We start from the raw sequence: 17,918 nt of genomic DNA, 5'->3' as shown, positions 1-17,918 counted from the left end.
ATCGTTATGTTCTTACTTCACAGATGATTTGAGTAGATGCTGAGTGTATTTACTTGATGAAACACAAGTCTGAATTATTGAAAGGTTCAAGTAATTTCAGAGTGAAGTTGAAGATCGTCGTGACAAGAGGATAAAATGTCTGTGATATGATCATAGAGATGAGTATCTGAGTTACGAGTTTGGCACACAATTAAGACATTGTGGAAAGTGTTTCACAATTAATACCGCCTGGAACACCACAGTGTGATGGTGTGTCCGAACATCATAACTGCACCCTATTGGATATGGTGCATACCATGATGTCTCTTATCGAATTACCACTATCGTTTATGGGTTAGGCATTAGAGACAACCGCATTCACTTTAAAAGGGGCACCACGCAATTCCGTTGAGACGACACCGTTTAGAGAAACCTAAGTTGTCGTTTCTTAAAAGTTTGGGGCTGCGATGCTTATGTGAAAAAGTTTCAGGCTGATAAGCTCGAACCCAAAGCGGATAAATGCATCTTCATAGAATACCCAAAACAGTTGGGTATACCTCCTATTTCAGATCTGGAAGCAAAAGTAATTGCTTCTAGAAACGAGTCCTTTCTCGAGGAAAAGTTTCTCTCGAAAGAATTGAGTGGGAGGATGGTGGAGACTTGATGAGGTTATTGAACCATCACTTCAACTAGTGTGTAGCAGGGCACAGGAAGTTGTTCCTGTGGCACCTACACCAATTGAAGTGGAAGCTTATGATAGTGATCATGAAACTTCGGATCAAGTCACTACCAAACCTCGTAGGACGACGAGGATGCGTGCTACTTCAGAGTGGTACGTGATCCTGTCTTAGATATCATGTTGTTAGACAATACTGAACCTACGAGCTATGGAGAAGCGATGGTGGGCCCATATTCCGACAAATGGTTAGAAGCCATGAAATCCGAGATAGGATCCATGTATCAGAACAAAGCATGGACTTTGGTGAACTTGCCCGATGATCGGCAAGCCATTGAGATAAATGGATCTTTAAGAAGAAGACGGACATGGACGGTAATGTTACCGTCTATGAAGCTCGACTTGTGGCAAAGAGTATTTTCACAAGTTCAAGGAGTTGACTACGATGAGATTTTCTCATCCGTAGCGATGCTTAAGTCCGTCGGAATCATGTTAGCATTAGCTGCATTTATGAAATCTGGCAGATGGATGTCAAAAACAAGTTTCCTTACCAGTTTTCGTAAGGAAAGGTTGTATGTGATACAATCAGAAAGGTTTTGTCGATCCTAAGGATGCTAAAAGGTATGCTAGCTCCAGCGATCCTTCCATGGACTAGAGCAAGCATCTCGGAGTCAGAATATACGCTTTGATGGAGTGATCAAAGTTTTTGGGTTTATACAAAGTTTGTTAGAAACTTGTATTTACAATAAAGTGAGTGGGAGCGCTACAACATTTCTGATAAGTATATGTGAATGACATATTGTTGATCCGAAATGATGTAAAATTTCTGGAAAGCATAAAGGGTTGTTTGAAAGGAGTTTTTCAAAGGAAGACCTGGATAAAGCTGCTTACATATTGGGCATCAAGATCTATAGAGATAGATCAAGACGCCTGATGATACTTTCAAAGAACGCACACCTTGACATGATTTTGAAAGAGTTCAAAATAGATCAGCAAAGAAGGAGTTCTTGGCTGTGTTACAAGGTGTGAGTATTGAGTAAGACTCAAGACCTGACCACAGCAGAAGAGAGAGAAAGGACGAAGGTCGTCCCCTATGCTTTAGACGTAGGCTCTACAGTATGCTATGCTGTGTACCGCACATGAAGTGTGCCTTGCCATGAGTTGGTCAAGGGGTACAATAGTGATCCGGGAATGGATCACATGACAGCGGTCGAACTTATCCTTAGTATCTAGTGGACTAAGGAATTTTCTCGATTATGGAGGTGAAAAGGAGTTCGTCGTAAAGGGTTACGTCGATGCGAACTTTGACACTAATCCGGATGACTCTGAGTAGTAAACCGGATTCGTATAGTAGAGCAGTTATTTGAAATGGCTCCAAGTAGCGCGTGGTAGCATCCACAAGATGACATAGATATTCGTAAAGCACACACGGATCTGAAAGGTTCAGACCCGTTGACTAATAACCTCTCTCACAAGCATAACATGATCAAACCAGAACTCATTGAGTGTTAATCACATAGTGATGTGAACTAGATTGTTGACTCTAGTAAACTCTTTGGATGTTGGTCACATGGTGATGTGACCTGTGAGTGTTAATCACATGGTGATGTGAACTAGATTATTGACTCTAGTGCAAGTGGGAGACTGTTGGAAATATGCCCTAGAGGCAATAATAAATTGGTTATTATTATATTTCCTTGTTCATGATAATCGTTTATTATCCATGCTAGAATTGTATTGATAGGAAACTCAGATACATGTGTGGATACATAGACAACACCATGTCCCTAGTAAGCCTCTAGTTGACTAGCTCGTTGATCAATAGATGGTTACGGTTTCCTGACCATGGACATTGGATGTCGTTGATAACGGGATCACATCATTAGGAGAATGATGTGATGGACAAGACCCAATCCTAAGCCTAGCACAAGATCGTGTAGTTCGTTTGCTAAGAGCTTTTCTAATGTCAAGTATCATTTCCTTAGACCATGAGATTGTGCAACTCCCGGATACCGTAGGAATGCTTTGGGTGTACCAAACGTCACAACGTAACTGGGTGGCTATAAAGGTGCACTACAGGTATCTCCGAAAGTGTCTGTTGGGTTGGCACGAATCGAGACTGGGATTTGTCACTCCGTGTAAACGGAGAGGTATCTCTGGGCCCACTCGGTAGGACATCATCATAATGTGCACAATGTGACCAAGGAGTTGATCACGGGATGATGTGTTACGGAACGAGTAAAGAGACTTGCCGGTAACGAGATTGAACAAGGTATCGGGATACCGACGATCGAATCTCGGGCAAGTACCATACCGATAGACAAAGGGAATTGTATACGGGATTGATTGAATCCCCGACATCGTGGTTCATCCGATGAGATCATCGTGGAACATGTGGGAGCCAACATGGGTATCCAGATCCCGCTGTTGGTTATTGGCCGGAGAACGTCTCGGTCATGTCTGCATGGTTCCCGAACCCGTAGGGTCTACACACTTAAGGTTCGATGACGCTAGGGTTATAGGGAATAGATATACGTGGTTACCGAATGTTGTTCGGAGTCCCGGATGAGATCCCGGACGTCACGAGGAGTTCCGGAATGGTCCGGAGGTAAAGATTTATATATGGGAAGTCCTGTTTTGGTCACCGGAAAAGTTTCGGGTGCTATCGGTAACGTACCGGGACCACCGGGAGGGTCCCGGGGGTCCACCAGGTGGGGCCACCGGCCCCAGAGGGCTGCGTGGGCCAAGTGTGGGAAGGGACCAGCCCCTAGGTGGGCTGGTGCGCCTCCCACAAGGGGCCCAAGGCGCAGGGAAGGGGAAAGGGGGGAAACCCTAGGCTCAGATGGGCCTAAGGCCCACCTAGTGGTGCGGCCCCCTCTCTCCCCCTTGGCCGCCCCTCCAACTCCCATCTAGGGCTGGCCGCACCCCTTGGGGGGGGGGAACCCTAGATGGGGGCGCAGCCCCTCCCCTCCCCTATATATAGTGGGGGTTTTGGGGCTGCCAGAGACATGAGAACATCTCTCTCTTGGCGCAGCCCTACCCCTCTCCCTCCTCCTCTCCCGCGGTGCTTGGCGAAGCCCTGCAGGATTGCCACGCTCCTCCATCACCACCACGCCGTCGTGCTACTGCTGGACGGAGTCTTCCCCAACCTCTCCCTCTCTCCTTGCTGGATCAAGGCGTGGGAGACGTCACCGGGCTGCACGTGTGTTGAACGCGGAGGCGCCGTGGTTCGGCGCTTAGATCGGAATCAACCGCGATCTGAATCGCTACGAGTACGACTCCTTCATCCGCGTTCTTGCAACGCTTCCGCATCGCGATCTACAAGGGTATGTAGATGCACTCCCCTTCCCCTCGTTGCTAGATTACTCCATAGATTGATGTTGGTGATGCGTAGAAAATTTTGAATTTCCGCTACGTTCCCCAACACCTTTCACATGGTCCTTGTGTTGTCAAGGGATAGTTGGTGCGAGTGGTCCATGTTGTATACCGTTGATAGTTATTTTGATCGCTTTAGGTTTTTTTTGTCTCCCTCCGCCAAGGCATAGCTTTGGTAGTCTATGACGTTGCTCTTTGCTAGTGTGATCTTTTGTGGGTGTGTGCATTGGTGTTGGTTGTGTGCATCCCAATTGTGCAGAGATTGTGTGTACTCATTATGTATGTATCCCCTTGATGCTTCATTATCAGTTAATAAAAGACACCCTTTATCGAAAAAGCTAGCAGACAGAAAGACCATCACCACGAGAAACACTAATAGTAGATGTGGGGTGTCATCGAGGGATCATAATGCCAAAACTTTGCAAATAATCTAACGCATCGCACCAGCATGCATACCAAACCCCCGAGGACACGAGGCAAGACAGGAGCATCCACAATCAATGAGTGGCATTGAACACAAACTTTGACTGGAAGCTCCGCCACAGGAAGACAGATCAATTAACACGTTTGGGAGGCATCAATTCTCTGTCCCTAGGCTAAGGTGAACCAAGACAACACCAAATCCAAAGCTCGTCACAACACTACAACAATCGTGGGAGGGTCTTGAGCACGCACAACAAGAGGACAATATAACACACGATGGGCATCCGAAGAGTAACACATGAAGAAGAGCACACCACCGTTGACCCCAAGTCGGTTGCACCACCACTGTCGACATCCTCATAGCGAATAGCTACCCAACATGACAACCGAGTTGATATCTAGACGATGCCTTCATGAAGGGTTGTGACGCAGATTGCAACGCCATCATTTGTTTCTGGTGAACCTGGAACCAGGGTTCCCCCAAAGTCATAAAGTGGGTGGCGAAAACAACATACAACGACGCCTTAAAAAGGTTCACGGCACCCATGGCATCATTGTCATTGGCTTTGGTCAGAGCACAACTTTCACCGAGTTGAGCACACACATCCAAATCGCCGTTTTTGGAACTAGGTAGACTACTCACCTGCACCACCCCAACACATAAGGCCATGGAAGCCCCGCCACCACCCACAACCCAACCGCTGGCGAGCCAACATAGGCTAGATCCAAGTGGATCCAGCCCATCCATGGCGTGGACAAGCAAATCCGGACTGAGTCCGGGACAACCTCCACCCCACACCACCACCAGCTCCTCGCAACAGTCACCATCTCGGCCAACCAACCACAACATAGGACCATGACACCACTAGGACGCAACCTAGAGCACCCCATATGAACGTGCACCGAGCCAATTGTGAATGGCACGACCGCGCTGTAGGAGATATGCCCTAGTGGCAATAATAAATGTTATTGATTATCTCCCTGTTCATAATTATGTTTATGTTCCATGCTATAACTGCTGTGGTTCCCGAGCCCGTATATCCATAAAGGCTCAGGGGAGAACCCATATGCACGTGTGGAATAATAAACGGTAAAATGTACTCCTAGTCGTGCCTCTAAGACTAGCTCAAGTGTTGCATGATGATTATGTTTTCCCAATCATGGGAATGTCTATGCCAAGCAACTTTGAGGGCACAATGTCAGGAAGGACATTTGTGTTGAATCGACCCGAATTGATGTTATGCTATGAGATACATTCGTCACAAGTTAATGGTTTATAACACAAAGATAGTTAATGTTTGCATAATTCATTAGACCATGAGAGTATCGAGTTTCTTCATGCTTGCTTCATGAACTTTGGGGTTTGTTAAACGTCATCTGTAACTGTATGGCTATTACGGCGGCTTACGGGTTCATGGGAAAGTATGTTAAGTAACTTGATAGCTCGAGATTGGGATTTGCTCCTCCGACGATGGAGAGATATACTCGGACCCTCTCGGTGTTACGGTGTCCATCATTGTCTGGCCAGACACTTTGTGATTTGATCACGGGGATGCCGGAACACGAAACGAGAAAAGAGAACAAAACCGGTAACGAGGTAACTTGCATAGTGGACAAAGTGTTGGCCCACGGGGATGCAATAAATCTCACCTCAGGTGTTTGTGATATATCGTGAAGCAACAGGAATAGCTCACCGCAACTGGAGGTTCACTCGAATATTCATTCGTGTGGGTATAGGGGTCAATATGGGTGTCCACGGCTCCGATGTTGATCATTGATCGGAAGGGGTTCCAGGTCATGTCTATACTTCACCGAACCTATAGGGTCACACGCTTAAGGGTCATCTGTCTGCTGAATACTAGACAGGGAGTCTGAGAGAAAATCACTGAAAAAGTTTCGGACAGCGGAAAAGTTCTGCAGAGAGAGGTCACCGGATGAGTTCCGGTGAAACTGAAAAGTTGTTTCAGGGGATACCATAAATTAAAATTGGTTTCGGCACATGCCTGATAATTCTTGGAGGGTGCCAGAATCATTCTGGAAGCTTTCTGGAATTTTCCGGGATAATAACCGGATATGCTCCGGAGCTGCCGGAACCACTTCAGATGCTTTTCGCAGATGAAAATCACTAAACCGAAATTGTTTCGGAACGCATTGAAAATAATTTTGGTGGGTACTGGAAATGTTCTAAGCCCACACAAATATTTTCAGTTCGAACAGACGCTGAAAAATGTCGTCGTGAATAGTGAAAATCAGCTTTATGGTTACTTTATGGAAAACCACCTTTTGGGGCTTTGCTCCAAAAGATCTTGGGGATGACATGGATGGATAGGAGCCATTTTTGGGCCCCTCATGGGGGTGTGGCCGGCCACATGGGGTATCCCCCCTTGGGGACCCTCTTGTTCATTGGTTTCACTCCTAGGTCCTTGTGGAAGGACTTCATTCATGTGCATTTTGGTTTTTTGTGTGAAACTACCCTACCCCTTGGGATTTCCTATAAATAGAGGTGGAGGGGCAGCCCTCCACACTCACTCTTTCTCACATAAATGCCATTGCAATGATCTGGCTTCTTCTCTCCCTCCCAGCGAAATAGTTTCATAGAGCCGAAAGGCTGTCTGGGTTCCGGCAGGAACTAGTTCTGGACGGCGAAGCCCTGCCGGATAGCTGACACCGTATGTGTGCAACTCTGTAGAGAGGTCGTAGTTTCGATCTTAGTGCCCTGAGGGGCTGTTCGAGAGTGCCTCCCGAAGGGCTGTCCAAGTGACGGTCCGAGTTCTGTGGGTCCTCCCGGAGGGCTGTCCGAGTGACCGTTCGAGTTTCGAAGGTCCTCCCGAAGGGCTGTCCGCGACACCGTCCGGGGGACTGTTCGATCGCCTCCCGGAGGGCTGTCTGTATGGCGGATGAGGGTATACATCCTCGCGGTTGGGAGGTTGTAAATCCTAGCTGTGGGATCTGCACCGCCGATCGTCATCGACTCTACTTCTGCTGCGCTACGAGTCGGTAACGAAAAAGATCAAACCCTGTATGCAGTCTTCATAGTGGTCCTGGGCTGGTGCGTAGGTCGGAATATTTTTGTTTTCTGCTGCGTTACCCTACACGCGCTACCCTGGATGCTCACCGGTGCACGAATGCCACCGCACCGCAGCCGTTGGGTGCTTCGGAGCGCTGCAGGAGGGAAGCAAAACAGGGGAGGCCAAAGGGCAGACTTTCACGAGAGCCACGACAGAGAGCGGGTACGCACACATGAAAGTGCCCCACTACCAGCTCCTTGCAGCAGTCACTATCCCCGCCAACCAACCACAACATAGGACCACGACACTTATAGGACGCAACCTAGAGCACCCCCTATGAACCTGCACCGAGCTGAGCGTGAATGGCACGACCGTGCTACATGGACGCTCACCGGCGCATGAACACCACACTCCTACGACCGTTGGGTGCTTCGGAGCGCTGCAAGAGGGAACCAAAATAGGGGAGCCCAGGGGGGCAGACTGTCACGAGAGGTACGACATAGAGCGGGCACGCGTGCATGAAGCACCCCACTACCAGCTCCTTGCAACAGTCACTATCCCGACCAACCAACCACAACACGGGACCACGATACCACTAGGACGCAACCTAGAGCACCCCCTATGTCCCTGCGCTGAGCCGATCATGAATGGCACGCCCCCGCTACCTGGACGCTCACCGGCGCACGAACGCCACGGTGCTGTTGCCGTTGGGATGCTTCAGAGCGTCGCAGGAGGGAAGCAAGATAGGGGAGGTCAATGGGGCAGACTGTCGCGAGAGCTACAACAAAGAGCGGGCAAGCGCATGAAGCACAACACTACGGTCGCCAGGTGCCTTAAAGCGCCGCGAGAGGGAACCAGAATAGGGGAGGCCAATGACGAGCAAATTTTCGGTGGCGGCGGCTAGGGTTGGGGGCGTCCGCCCATGTCGCTTGCACAGGAGCGATGCATGGATGTCCACCTGTATCTTTCTTTTTCATTTATTTAAATAATGATTGGTTTGATGCTAAATTCTGGCTTTACTGTGTGTTTTGTTTAACACACTACGATCAAAGTCGACATACTCGAGCATACACTAAACCGTTCCCTCTTTCAAACTCCACTTCTTTTCATATATCAATCCTTGATCAAAGAGAGAACAATATTCATTTCAAAACATTTCTAACAGATTCCTTAGTTACGACCGACGAAGTAATGTCACTCGACTATTATCAACATGACTACAATCTTTTTTTGTCGGTAAGGATTGCACTAGAGCTAACTTCTACTTCTAGTAGGCCCTGAACTATAGATAGAGAATAATCTTTATGAGCGAGTATATAAGAAGCGATCCACTTTTTTCATCTATTCCAGGGGAAAACCAAAGATCTTGCGCGGCAAACGCACGCACACACACCTTACCCCTATGAGCACCTCTGAGAGACTGAGTCGACACATCATTTTGATATTGACGAAGTCGCCACAGACGCCTTCGTAGTCGACGGAGTGTCGCCTCTCACTGAATGCACATCGCCGGAAGACCTAGAGTAAATCTAGAAAAATACGAGCACCATGTCAAGTCTAGGACTTGTTTTGGTTGGCTGGGATACCATAGTCCTCCTAAGCATTCAACCACAGATTGGTTCGCACTTTACCACGTGTTGACAAAGCCAAAAACATTGGCTATCAATTGGTTGCCTACCAAACTGCTTTGCCAATCTCTGTAAAGGTTGCAATTGTAGGCAAATTTAAGCATTGCCAAATGTAATTTTATTGAGATGGAAGTGTTACATTTATTCAGTGATCTTAGTTAAGTCCAAGTTTAAAGCATCCATACCACAAAAACCGAAGGTATATGGAACCATGTTTTGCATAATTCATTCCTGCAACCTTCCTTAGCTTATAAGTGCGCGACACAATTTGTCGAATGTTAACTTGCCAAAATATTGACTAGACAATTTTTGGCTACAAACAAAGCAAAATCATAGTATCATTTTGATTATTTTTTTGAGAATATCATTTTGAATACTACATGAACAAAAACCACGGGTATCGCTATGCATATAGGGGCACAGAGGAAGAGAATTGCAGGAATGTTGAAATCAACTCTTACTCACACTCACCGGAGAAAAGAGAAGAAGAAAGAGAGAGAACTGCTTTGCTCCTCTTGTTGCTTTTTTGTCAAAAGTAGCACGAAAAAATCGTTGTCCTCCAAAATTGCTATGCTGCAACCAAAAGACATAAATCACACTCGGACGTGTGGAAATTTTGTAAAAGCGGCTGCCGCGTGGAAGGGAGGTCAATGAGGCAGCGAGGGCGACGTGTGACTTTTGTGCGTGTTCCCGACCAGGGGACCCATCTGGCCGCCTCTGCGGGCCGCGTGCGCCGTCCGATGGGAACCCCGCACGAATCTCACAGCGTGCTCGTAACGAACTGCTCCTCGTCAGAAATCTCATGCTCGAAACGGATATCTCGTGGGCTGACTGCGCATCGGGCCGCCTGGCTGTCCCTATCCTTTCTGTTGGGGCTGCGACTGACAGGTGGGCGCCGCCGTCCATCTGAAACCTTACACGTGGACCCGATGAAGAAAAATCATTGGCCTTCTGATTTTTTTTAAATGTTTAACCTAGTACATAATTGATTTGATATGAATAGATGTAAAAAATTGATTTTGATAAATATAAACGGCGCCAATATAAACAGTACCAGTATATATATATAATATATATATATATATATATATATATATATATATATATATATATATATAGTCAAAGAAAAGTGAAACCAACAGACAGACAGTCCTTCTGGGGTCTGTTGCCATCCATCCTGAATTACAGGGTGTAAAGAAAGGTAGTGGGTAATTTCATTTAATAAAAAAATTGCCAGACACAAGAAGGTGCTGAGGTTGCAATCATATTAATTAAGAAATACTATAGGCAAAGAAAACATCCAGCTACTGTTTGTGGTTGGAGAGAATATAGTATGGAAATATTTTTTTTTTTAGAAAAGTACGTATGAACATATATCCATGGGCAGCTAACCTAAATACTCCTATTAAAGCATCCATGGCTGGACTAATTGAGCTCAGTAGTAGTACAAGGGAGCCTGCTGCTGCTTCCACCACTTGCAAATTAAAATACTCATCCTACCCATCTCTAATTAGCAAGCACACTCTTGTGTTTTGACTGATTCAGGCCAAGAGGGAGACATAATTGTATGCTAATCCTGAAAAAAAAACAGTAACTCTATTTCTTTCTAACAAATAAAAGCCTTGCAATTATATTCTGTTTATCCATCTGTGCAACTAGTTCAAAGTGGACACCACGGAATAATTGGCACCAAAGCACCCAGCATGTATTCTAATTCCCTGCAAGGTCATTGACTGGATATTTTATTGCTACATGATGACTAACGGAAAACCTTCTGATCCCAGAAACTCAAAATAGATAGATACATCAAGGGCATGCCCCTCCAATCCTCTAAATCCTAGAGAGGACCCCAGCAAGAGAAGCCCCCTTTCTCCAAGAACCCTAGGCGTCCGTGCGCGATGAATGATTATACAAAACTGGACATACATAGCTCAATCTCGATCTTGTTTTCTCCATTCCGCCTCTTATCTTGTTTTCTCCATTTTCCCACGGTGAAAGGCCGGTATTGTCACGGGAACCATCGCCGCGTTGGATCATTCATTCCTCCTGCTCGACCATCCTCCGGACGTCCTCGATCACCATCCACGACTCGTGCCCGCCGATCACCTCGGCCTGCTTCCGGGAGTCGCTCCACATCTTTACAGGACAAGAAACAGCGGCCTCAGGATACACAACGCCGAGATGGAGACCATAAAGAAAGAAACAAGCTTTACTTGTACCTGTATGGAAGGCATCTTCTGCTCGAGTCCCGCATAAAGGATCACATAGATTGGACAAAAGAAGGCATTAGCGCTTAGATAAATATATCCACTTGAGATCCCAATATAGGCCAATCTGTATTTAATTGTTGCAGGACAAGATAACGATGAAGCCAAACGCATGATGGGGCCATCCTTGGTACGCTTTGTTGTTACCAAAGCTACAGGATATGTGCATACGGCTAAGAAAGAAACGCTTGGGTAGTAGGTACAAGTTGCAGGAAGCCGGCAACTGAAAGCAAAGTTTCCAGTGGCAACACAGAGGAACCATTTCCTCCAAAATAGGGAACAGAGACCAAGAAAGAACGCCGAGAAGTTCCAACAAAAGATACAAAAATGAAAACGGGTTTGGACTGTTTGCTAACAAGAAAGCACGCTTGAGTGCCAAGAAAAGGTTCTGCTATTGTTCGTTAATGAGCGACAAGCACCGCAGAACCAACTCAATACATGGCGGATACTTACCGTTACTCCTGCACGATTCACGAGCTTCTGTGGAACAGCGTTGACGTCGACACAGTAAAACCGGATTCTGCAGAGCAAATCATGACAGAGATCATCAGTTTGTCGATAACAACTCCAGAGGTGCAGTACTTTGTCAACATGGCAACCAAAGCTCTAACCTCGGATAGTATTCTGCTGCCAACTTTTCCAGCTTAGGCTTCAGATATATGCATTTCCTGCACCAACTCGCCGTCCTACATATTGCAAATGCTGGTATTTATCCTCAACCCAGACTGTAAGACACCGTGGGATAATTTGACAGTTATCACTATGTCAGACAACTACTTGAAATACAGCTGCCAATCCATTTACGGAACCTACTGTCAAAACTGATGTAAAAATGTGATAAACTGCACATTACTATTGAAGTACTTTTCTACAAGAGTATATATATGAGGAAACATCTTGTAGCAATGATACTGTATTTAGGTGGTAAACATAATACATGTAAGCGACCTGCGGATCCGCCTAAGATGTGAACCAGGAGAAGAAACACTGAACCTAACTACTGGCTACAACAACAGCAAAATGGAATGTGCAGGGTGAGCTGCTTATTGTTGCGTTTCGGGAAAACGAGTCTTCCAAGTATACATCACACAACCACCAAGATTTGGCAGAGTTTAGACGCCGGTACTGAAACAAGCCGCTAGAAGGATCGCACACGACAACGCGCTTTGTGGGGTAAAACTGAAGGTGAGCTCTCCAATCACCACTCAGAGCTGACCAAGAGCTACCAAGAGCCCTAGACAGGGTAACTAGATGAGCCCCTTTTCATCCAAGATGCGAGATTTCTACCCCCATAAGGCCACATGACCGTGAAGCATTGAAGCCTAATCCAAGTTAGCTGGAGCATGATTCATGATAACCCATTTCATCCTGTCCTAATCGGGAGCTAGTTAAAATTCAGAGGAAACCTTTACCAGAACACGACGATGGGGACGCCGCGCTGCTGGGCCTCGGCGAGGGCCCGGTCCAGCTGCTCCTCGCCGCTGATCGGCTCCAGCTCCACCCACGCCGGCCCCTCCTCCTCGTCCTCCATCCCCGTCCCCGCCCTCCCCTCCGCGGTCGCCGCTGTCAGACCCGCCCGGCGAGGCCCCGGCGGCAGCGAGATCGAGGCCCGACGAGCGGGCGCCCGGGAGAGGAACGCGAGGCGGTGCGGGGGAGGCCGTGGCCTGAGAAGGGCGCCCCGGCACGGCGACGCCTCCCCGCCGCCGGCCGCCACTGCGTAGGCGGAGGTGGTGGCCATTCTGTTTGGGCTCGTCCGGTCTGGGCCGGGCCCGGGTCCGGTCGCACCCAACCCATATCGACCCAGGCGCCGGGAGCCGAAGTCAAACCGACTGGTCTGGTCCAGCCCCGACTCTCCTCACTCCCACTCCCACTCCCCACCGCCACGCGCGTCGCCGGCTCGCCGCCATGTGCTCCGGCGACTAAGCGAGGTAGCATGGCGCTGAGGACGGCGCTCCCGGCGCTCCCCCGGGCCTTCGCGTGCCGCCAGCGGCTGGCCACGCGCGCCTCGTCGGCCCGGGTGGAGGAGCATGACGTCGATCGCCCCAACACCCGGAGCGCCCGCCGGGCGTTCGACGGAAGTCCCGACCGGGACGCCGCGGCGGGGGGAAGCTCCGGCTCCAGCCGGGACGCCCTCGTCGAATGCGCGCGGCGCGGGATGGGGCGGGAGGCGCTGGGCCATTTCTCGGCCGCGCGGCGCCACGGCGGCGAACGCGTCGACGGCGCCATGCTGTCCTGCGCGCTCAAGGCGTGCGGGGCGATGCCGGGCTGCTGCAGGGCCGCCGGGGAGCAGCTGCATTGCCTGTGCGTCAAGTGCGGGCTCGACCGGGCCGACGTCGGCGTCGGCACGGCCCTCGTCGACGTGTACACGAAGTGCGGCGGCGTGGAGGATGCCAGGCTGGTGTTCGAGGGGATGCCGCAGAGGAACGTCGGCACGTGGACGTCGTTGCTCACCGGTTACGCCCAGGGCGGCGCGCACTCGGACGCCATGGCGCTCTTCTTCAGGATGCGCGCCGAGGGGATATGGCCGAACCCGTTCACGTTCACGAGCGTCCTCTCCGCGGTGGCGGGCCAGGGCGCGCTCGACCTTGGGCGGCGCGTGCATGCTCAGTCGGTGAAGTTCGGATGCCGCTCGACAGTTTTCGTGTGTAATTCCCTGATGAACATGTACGCGAAGTGCGGACTGGTTGAAGAAGCCAAGGCTGTGTTCTGTGGGATGGAGACCAGGGACATGGTGTCGTGGAACACGTTGATGGCAGGCCTTCTGTTGAACGGGTGTGAGGTGGAGGCCCTGGAGCTGTTCCATGACTCGCGAGCAAGCATGGCGAAGCTGTCACAGTCGACCTACTCGACGGTGATCAAGCTATGTGCAAACCTCAAACAGTTGGCCCTGGCACGGCAGCTCCACAGCTGTGTGCTAAAACATGGGTTCAGTTCAGATGGCAATGTCATGACAGCCATTATGGATGCCTACAGCAAGTGCGGCGAACTGGATGATGCTTTCAACATATTCTTGTTGATGTCAGGATCGCAGAGTGTCGTTTCATGGACTGCTATGATAGGCGGGTGCATTCAGAACGGTGACATTCCTCTTGCTGCCTCACTCTTTAGCAGAATGAGAGAAGACAATGTCAAGCCAAATGAGTTCACCTACTCGACGATGCTCACAACATCACTGCCAGTCTTGCCTCCCCAGATTCATGCGCAGATCATCAAAACCAACTACCAGCATGCACCATCTGTCGGAACTGCACTTCTTGCCTCATACTCAAAGCTTGGAAGCACTGAAGAAGCCCTCTCTATATTTGAAACCATTGACCAGAAGGACGTTGTTGCATGGTCTGCAATGTTGTCGTGCTATTCCCAAGCTGGCGACTGCGATGGTGCCACAAATGTGTTCATGGAGATGTCCATGCAAGGCATGAAGCCAAATGAGTTCACTATCTCTAGTGTCATCGATGCATGTGCTAGTCCCACCGCTGGCGTTGACCAGGGTAGGCAGTTCCACGCTGTTTCGATCAAATACAGATACCAGGACGCTATCTGCGTGGGCAGCGCACTTGTCAGCATGTATGCAAGAAAAGGGAGCATTGACAGTGCTCGAAGTGTCTTTGAGAGGCAGACAGAGAGAGACTTGGTGTCATGGAACTCGATGATATCAGGGTATGCGCAGCACGGTTACAGCAAGGAGGCCCTTGATACATTCCGTCAGATGGAAGCTGCGGGCGTCGAGATGGATGGTGTCACATTCCTTGCGGTTATCATAGGATGCACTCATGCTGGACTTGTACAAGAAGGCCAGCGATACTTCGATTCCATGGTTAGAGACCACAAGATCAGTCCCACCATGGAGCATTATGCGTGCATGGTGGATCTCTACAGCCGCGCAGGCAAGTTGGATGAAACAATGGACCTTATCGGAGGCATGCCGTTCCCAGCGGGTGCAATGGTATGGCGCACACTGCTAGGCGCATGCAGAGTTCACAAGAATGTTGAGCTTGGGAAGCTGGCCGCAGAGAAGCTGCTATCGCTTGAGCCGCTCGATTCGGCTACATACGTGCTGCTCTCCAACATCTATGCGTCCGCAGGGAAGTGGAAAGAGAGGGATGAAGTGAGGAAGCTCATGGATTCTAAAAAGGTGAAGAAGGAAGCTGGATCCAGCTGGATTCAGATCAAGAACAAGGTCCATTCCTTTATAGCCTCCGATAAATCGCACCGTCTGTCCGACCAGATATACACAAAGCTGAAGGCGATGACAGCCAGGTTGAAGCAGGAGGGTTACTGCCCGAACACGAGCTTTGTGCTCCATGACATGGAACAAGAGCAGAAGGAAGCCATGCTGGTCACGCACAGTGAGCGGCTGGCTCTTGCCTTCGGTCTGATAGCTACGCCACCAGGGACGCCCCTTCAGATTGTCAAAAACCTGCGGGTCTGTGGGGACTGCCATGTGGTGATGAAGATGGTGTCGGCGGTTGAGGACAGGGAGATCATCATGCGAGACTGCAGCAGGTTCCACCACTTCAAATCTGGTGCCTGCTCTTGTGGTGATTTCTGGTGATGTAGAGCAGAACAAACTGACAGTGGATATAGCAGACTGGCAATGCCATCCACAACAATGTGACCTGCAAGTAGGCTCTGGAGTTCATGAGTATGTGTTGTCTGAAGCCCCAATATCAGCTATACAAAGGTAGAAGCTTATAGGTAGTGGTTCTTGCCTGTTTGCAGGTAAGAGTATACATGAGCCGTCATACAGTTTCCTCTACTTGTTTTTGTAAGAGCAACATGAGTCATATGGAGCGTGGATCTTACACTGACTGTTTAGTTGATAGAAAACACAACAAGGAAGCTAAACATACGTGTTTGTGTTTTTACCAGCTTTGGGCATCTAAACCTTCAAGCCTATACTGAGCCATTGACTATCTAAATGGAAGAACACCACAATTTTTCAAAAAATTAATAATAATCCATTGTTGCATTTGGACTGAACCCCACTTGTCATCCTTTTCTTTAGGCGAGTGCAGCACCCAATGTAGTATATGATCTTGTTCATCCTGGTGCATATCTGTTTTTTGGCTCTGTTATGGACTCGTCATTTATTGGCCTGGTAAGTAAAGAAATCCTATTTTTTTGTTTCCTTGTGTTCAACATGAGTATGCATATCAACTTATACCATTCTTTATTTGCAAATCCCAGCAGACCATGCCAGTTTTCGTGATACTCAAAGCAATTTGACCACCATTTGGGATTGGTTCTAACTGCCAGCGTTTGACATGGCCTGTGGATTTGTTTATTTTTGCAGGATTGTTGCCTACTTTTTGCCAGAACAGGTGGGTGACCAAACTTTTTGTGAAGTAATGATCCCCTCTTACATCTATGGCATGTGGGACAGGCCACCATTGGCAATTCAAATTTTGTGTGAGCCATGTTTTCACAGCTGTTTGGTTAGAGACCATTTTTTGTGAATGCGCTTGCACTTTGATCATGAGTAACAAGGGTAAAGTGGTGGTGTATGACTAGGAATCCAAACACAAACCTTTTGTTCTCATCCATCCAGATATATAGATTAAAAGAAGTACACTTTGATTATGCAAACCATACTGAATTCCAGTCTGGTACGTACGTACATGGGACATGGCATTGCGCATGTCAATGGCATGAAATCTGTATTCAGACGAGCAGAACTTCGACCGCAACCGGATTTAAAATGCCTGGAGGATGGTGGAGACCGATCTGTGGAGGTACAGCTTGCTTCGTCTTTCGCCTACTTTCTGCGCCCTGCTATTTTTTTGTATTGTAAAGTAATAATTAAGCTCTGCATGCTCAGGCTGTAGGGGATAGCAACCATGGTCACGGCACTTGGTTCTCATCTTCCCAGAAGAATATGTCCAATGCAACAAAGGGGAATGGCGGTCAGGTTTCGCGGAGGCTGAATCTCCCCAATTTTTTTTGCTTTCACACGGCCCTTCTCATTTCCTGTAGCCACTTATGTCATTTTCTCTGTTATATCTTCCGTTGCAAAGTCTTGGTGATGGTAGCAGACCATGTCTGAAGAGACATCTTATCGGTCTGTAACCAAACCATACTCCGTACACCGGCCTCCATTTCTTGTTCTCAGCAGTCTCTTTGTTCTCGAGTGAACTCCGGAGTTTTCACCTTCACTCGATTGCATCCCATTTAGATGGCCTATGTCGTTTCCCGCAAAAAAAAAAAAAACCTTCAGCGCAGTGTAGTCGGTTTTTCGGCATGTCGTCGTAGTCTATTTGTTATCATGAAGTTGGAGTTGCGGCGGCAAGGTCCGGGCGATGACCGGCGACGGGTCATCCAGCTTGACGATTCTTCGCGGCGACGACCCTGCATCTGTCTCCTTTGTAGCTCGCCTTCAGAATCGGAGTTGCCTTGTCGTCAGCACGTGTGGCCGATTGTTTGGCAGATCTTAGTGTGACATCATGCAACTGTTGTGGGGATGGTTTTGTCGATGGTCATATGCGGTGAAGTCGGAGTCGCTTGCTTGAGGAGGACCGATGGTCGTGACGCTTGTGTCCAATCTCGATGGTGTTCTTCAACG

General features: G+C 48.6%; 2 protein-coding genes across 2 annotated transcripts; one reads left to right on the top strand and one right to left on the bottom strand.

Moving 5' to 3' along the window:
• Positions 1–10,772: 10,772 nt before the first annotated feature.
• LOC123146190 (thioredoxin-like 3-2, chloroplastic) lies at positions 10,773–13,132 on the bottom strand. Its single transcript, XM_044565793.1, has 5 exons — positions 12,769–13,132; positions 11,968–12,042; positions 11,810–11,876; positions 11,309–11,326; positions 10,773–11,225 (listed from the first exon to the last, which is right to left on the bottom strand). The coding sequence occupies exons 1-5, from the start codon at positions 13,092–13,094 to the stop codon at positions 11,127–11,129; spliced, it is 585 nt and encodes a 194-aa protein (XP_044421728.1). The 5' UTR covers positions 13,095–13,132; the 3' UTR covers positions 10,773–11,126.
• A 24-nt stretch (positions 13,133–13,156) lies between these two features.
• Positions 13,157–17,462, top strand: LOC123146189 (pentatricopeptide repeat-containing protein At2g27610). The gene is made up of 4 exons (XM_044565792.1): positions 13,157–16,078; positions 16,365–16,457; positions 16,653–17,091; positions 17,178–17,462. Exon 1 carries the CDS (start codon positions 13,290–13,292, stop codon positions 15,909–15,911), a length of 2,622 nt encoding a protein of 873 aa, XP_044421727.1. The 5' UTR covers positions 13,157–13,289; the 3' UTR covers positions 15,912–16,078; positions 16,365–16,457; positions 16,653–17,091; positions 17,178–17,462.
• Positions 17,463–17,918: the final 456 nt, after the last annotated feature.

Source organism: Triticum aestivum, chromosome 6D (assembly GCF_018294505.1).
Source record: "Triticum aestivum cultivar Chinese Spring chromosome 6D, IWGSC CS RefSeq v2.1, whole genome shotgun sequence".
In the NCBI taxonomy this organism is placed as follows: Eukaryota; Viridiplantae; Streptophyta; class Magnoliopsida; order Poales; family Poaceae; genus Triticum; species Triticum aestivum.
The sequence above is the reverse complement of the archived record's forward strand: the minus strand, read 5'-3'. Positions and strand labels throughout refer to the sequence as shown.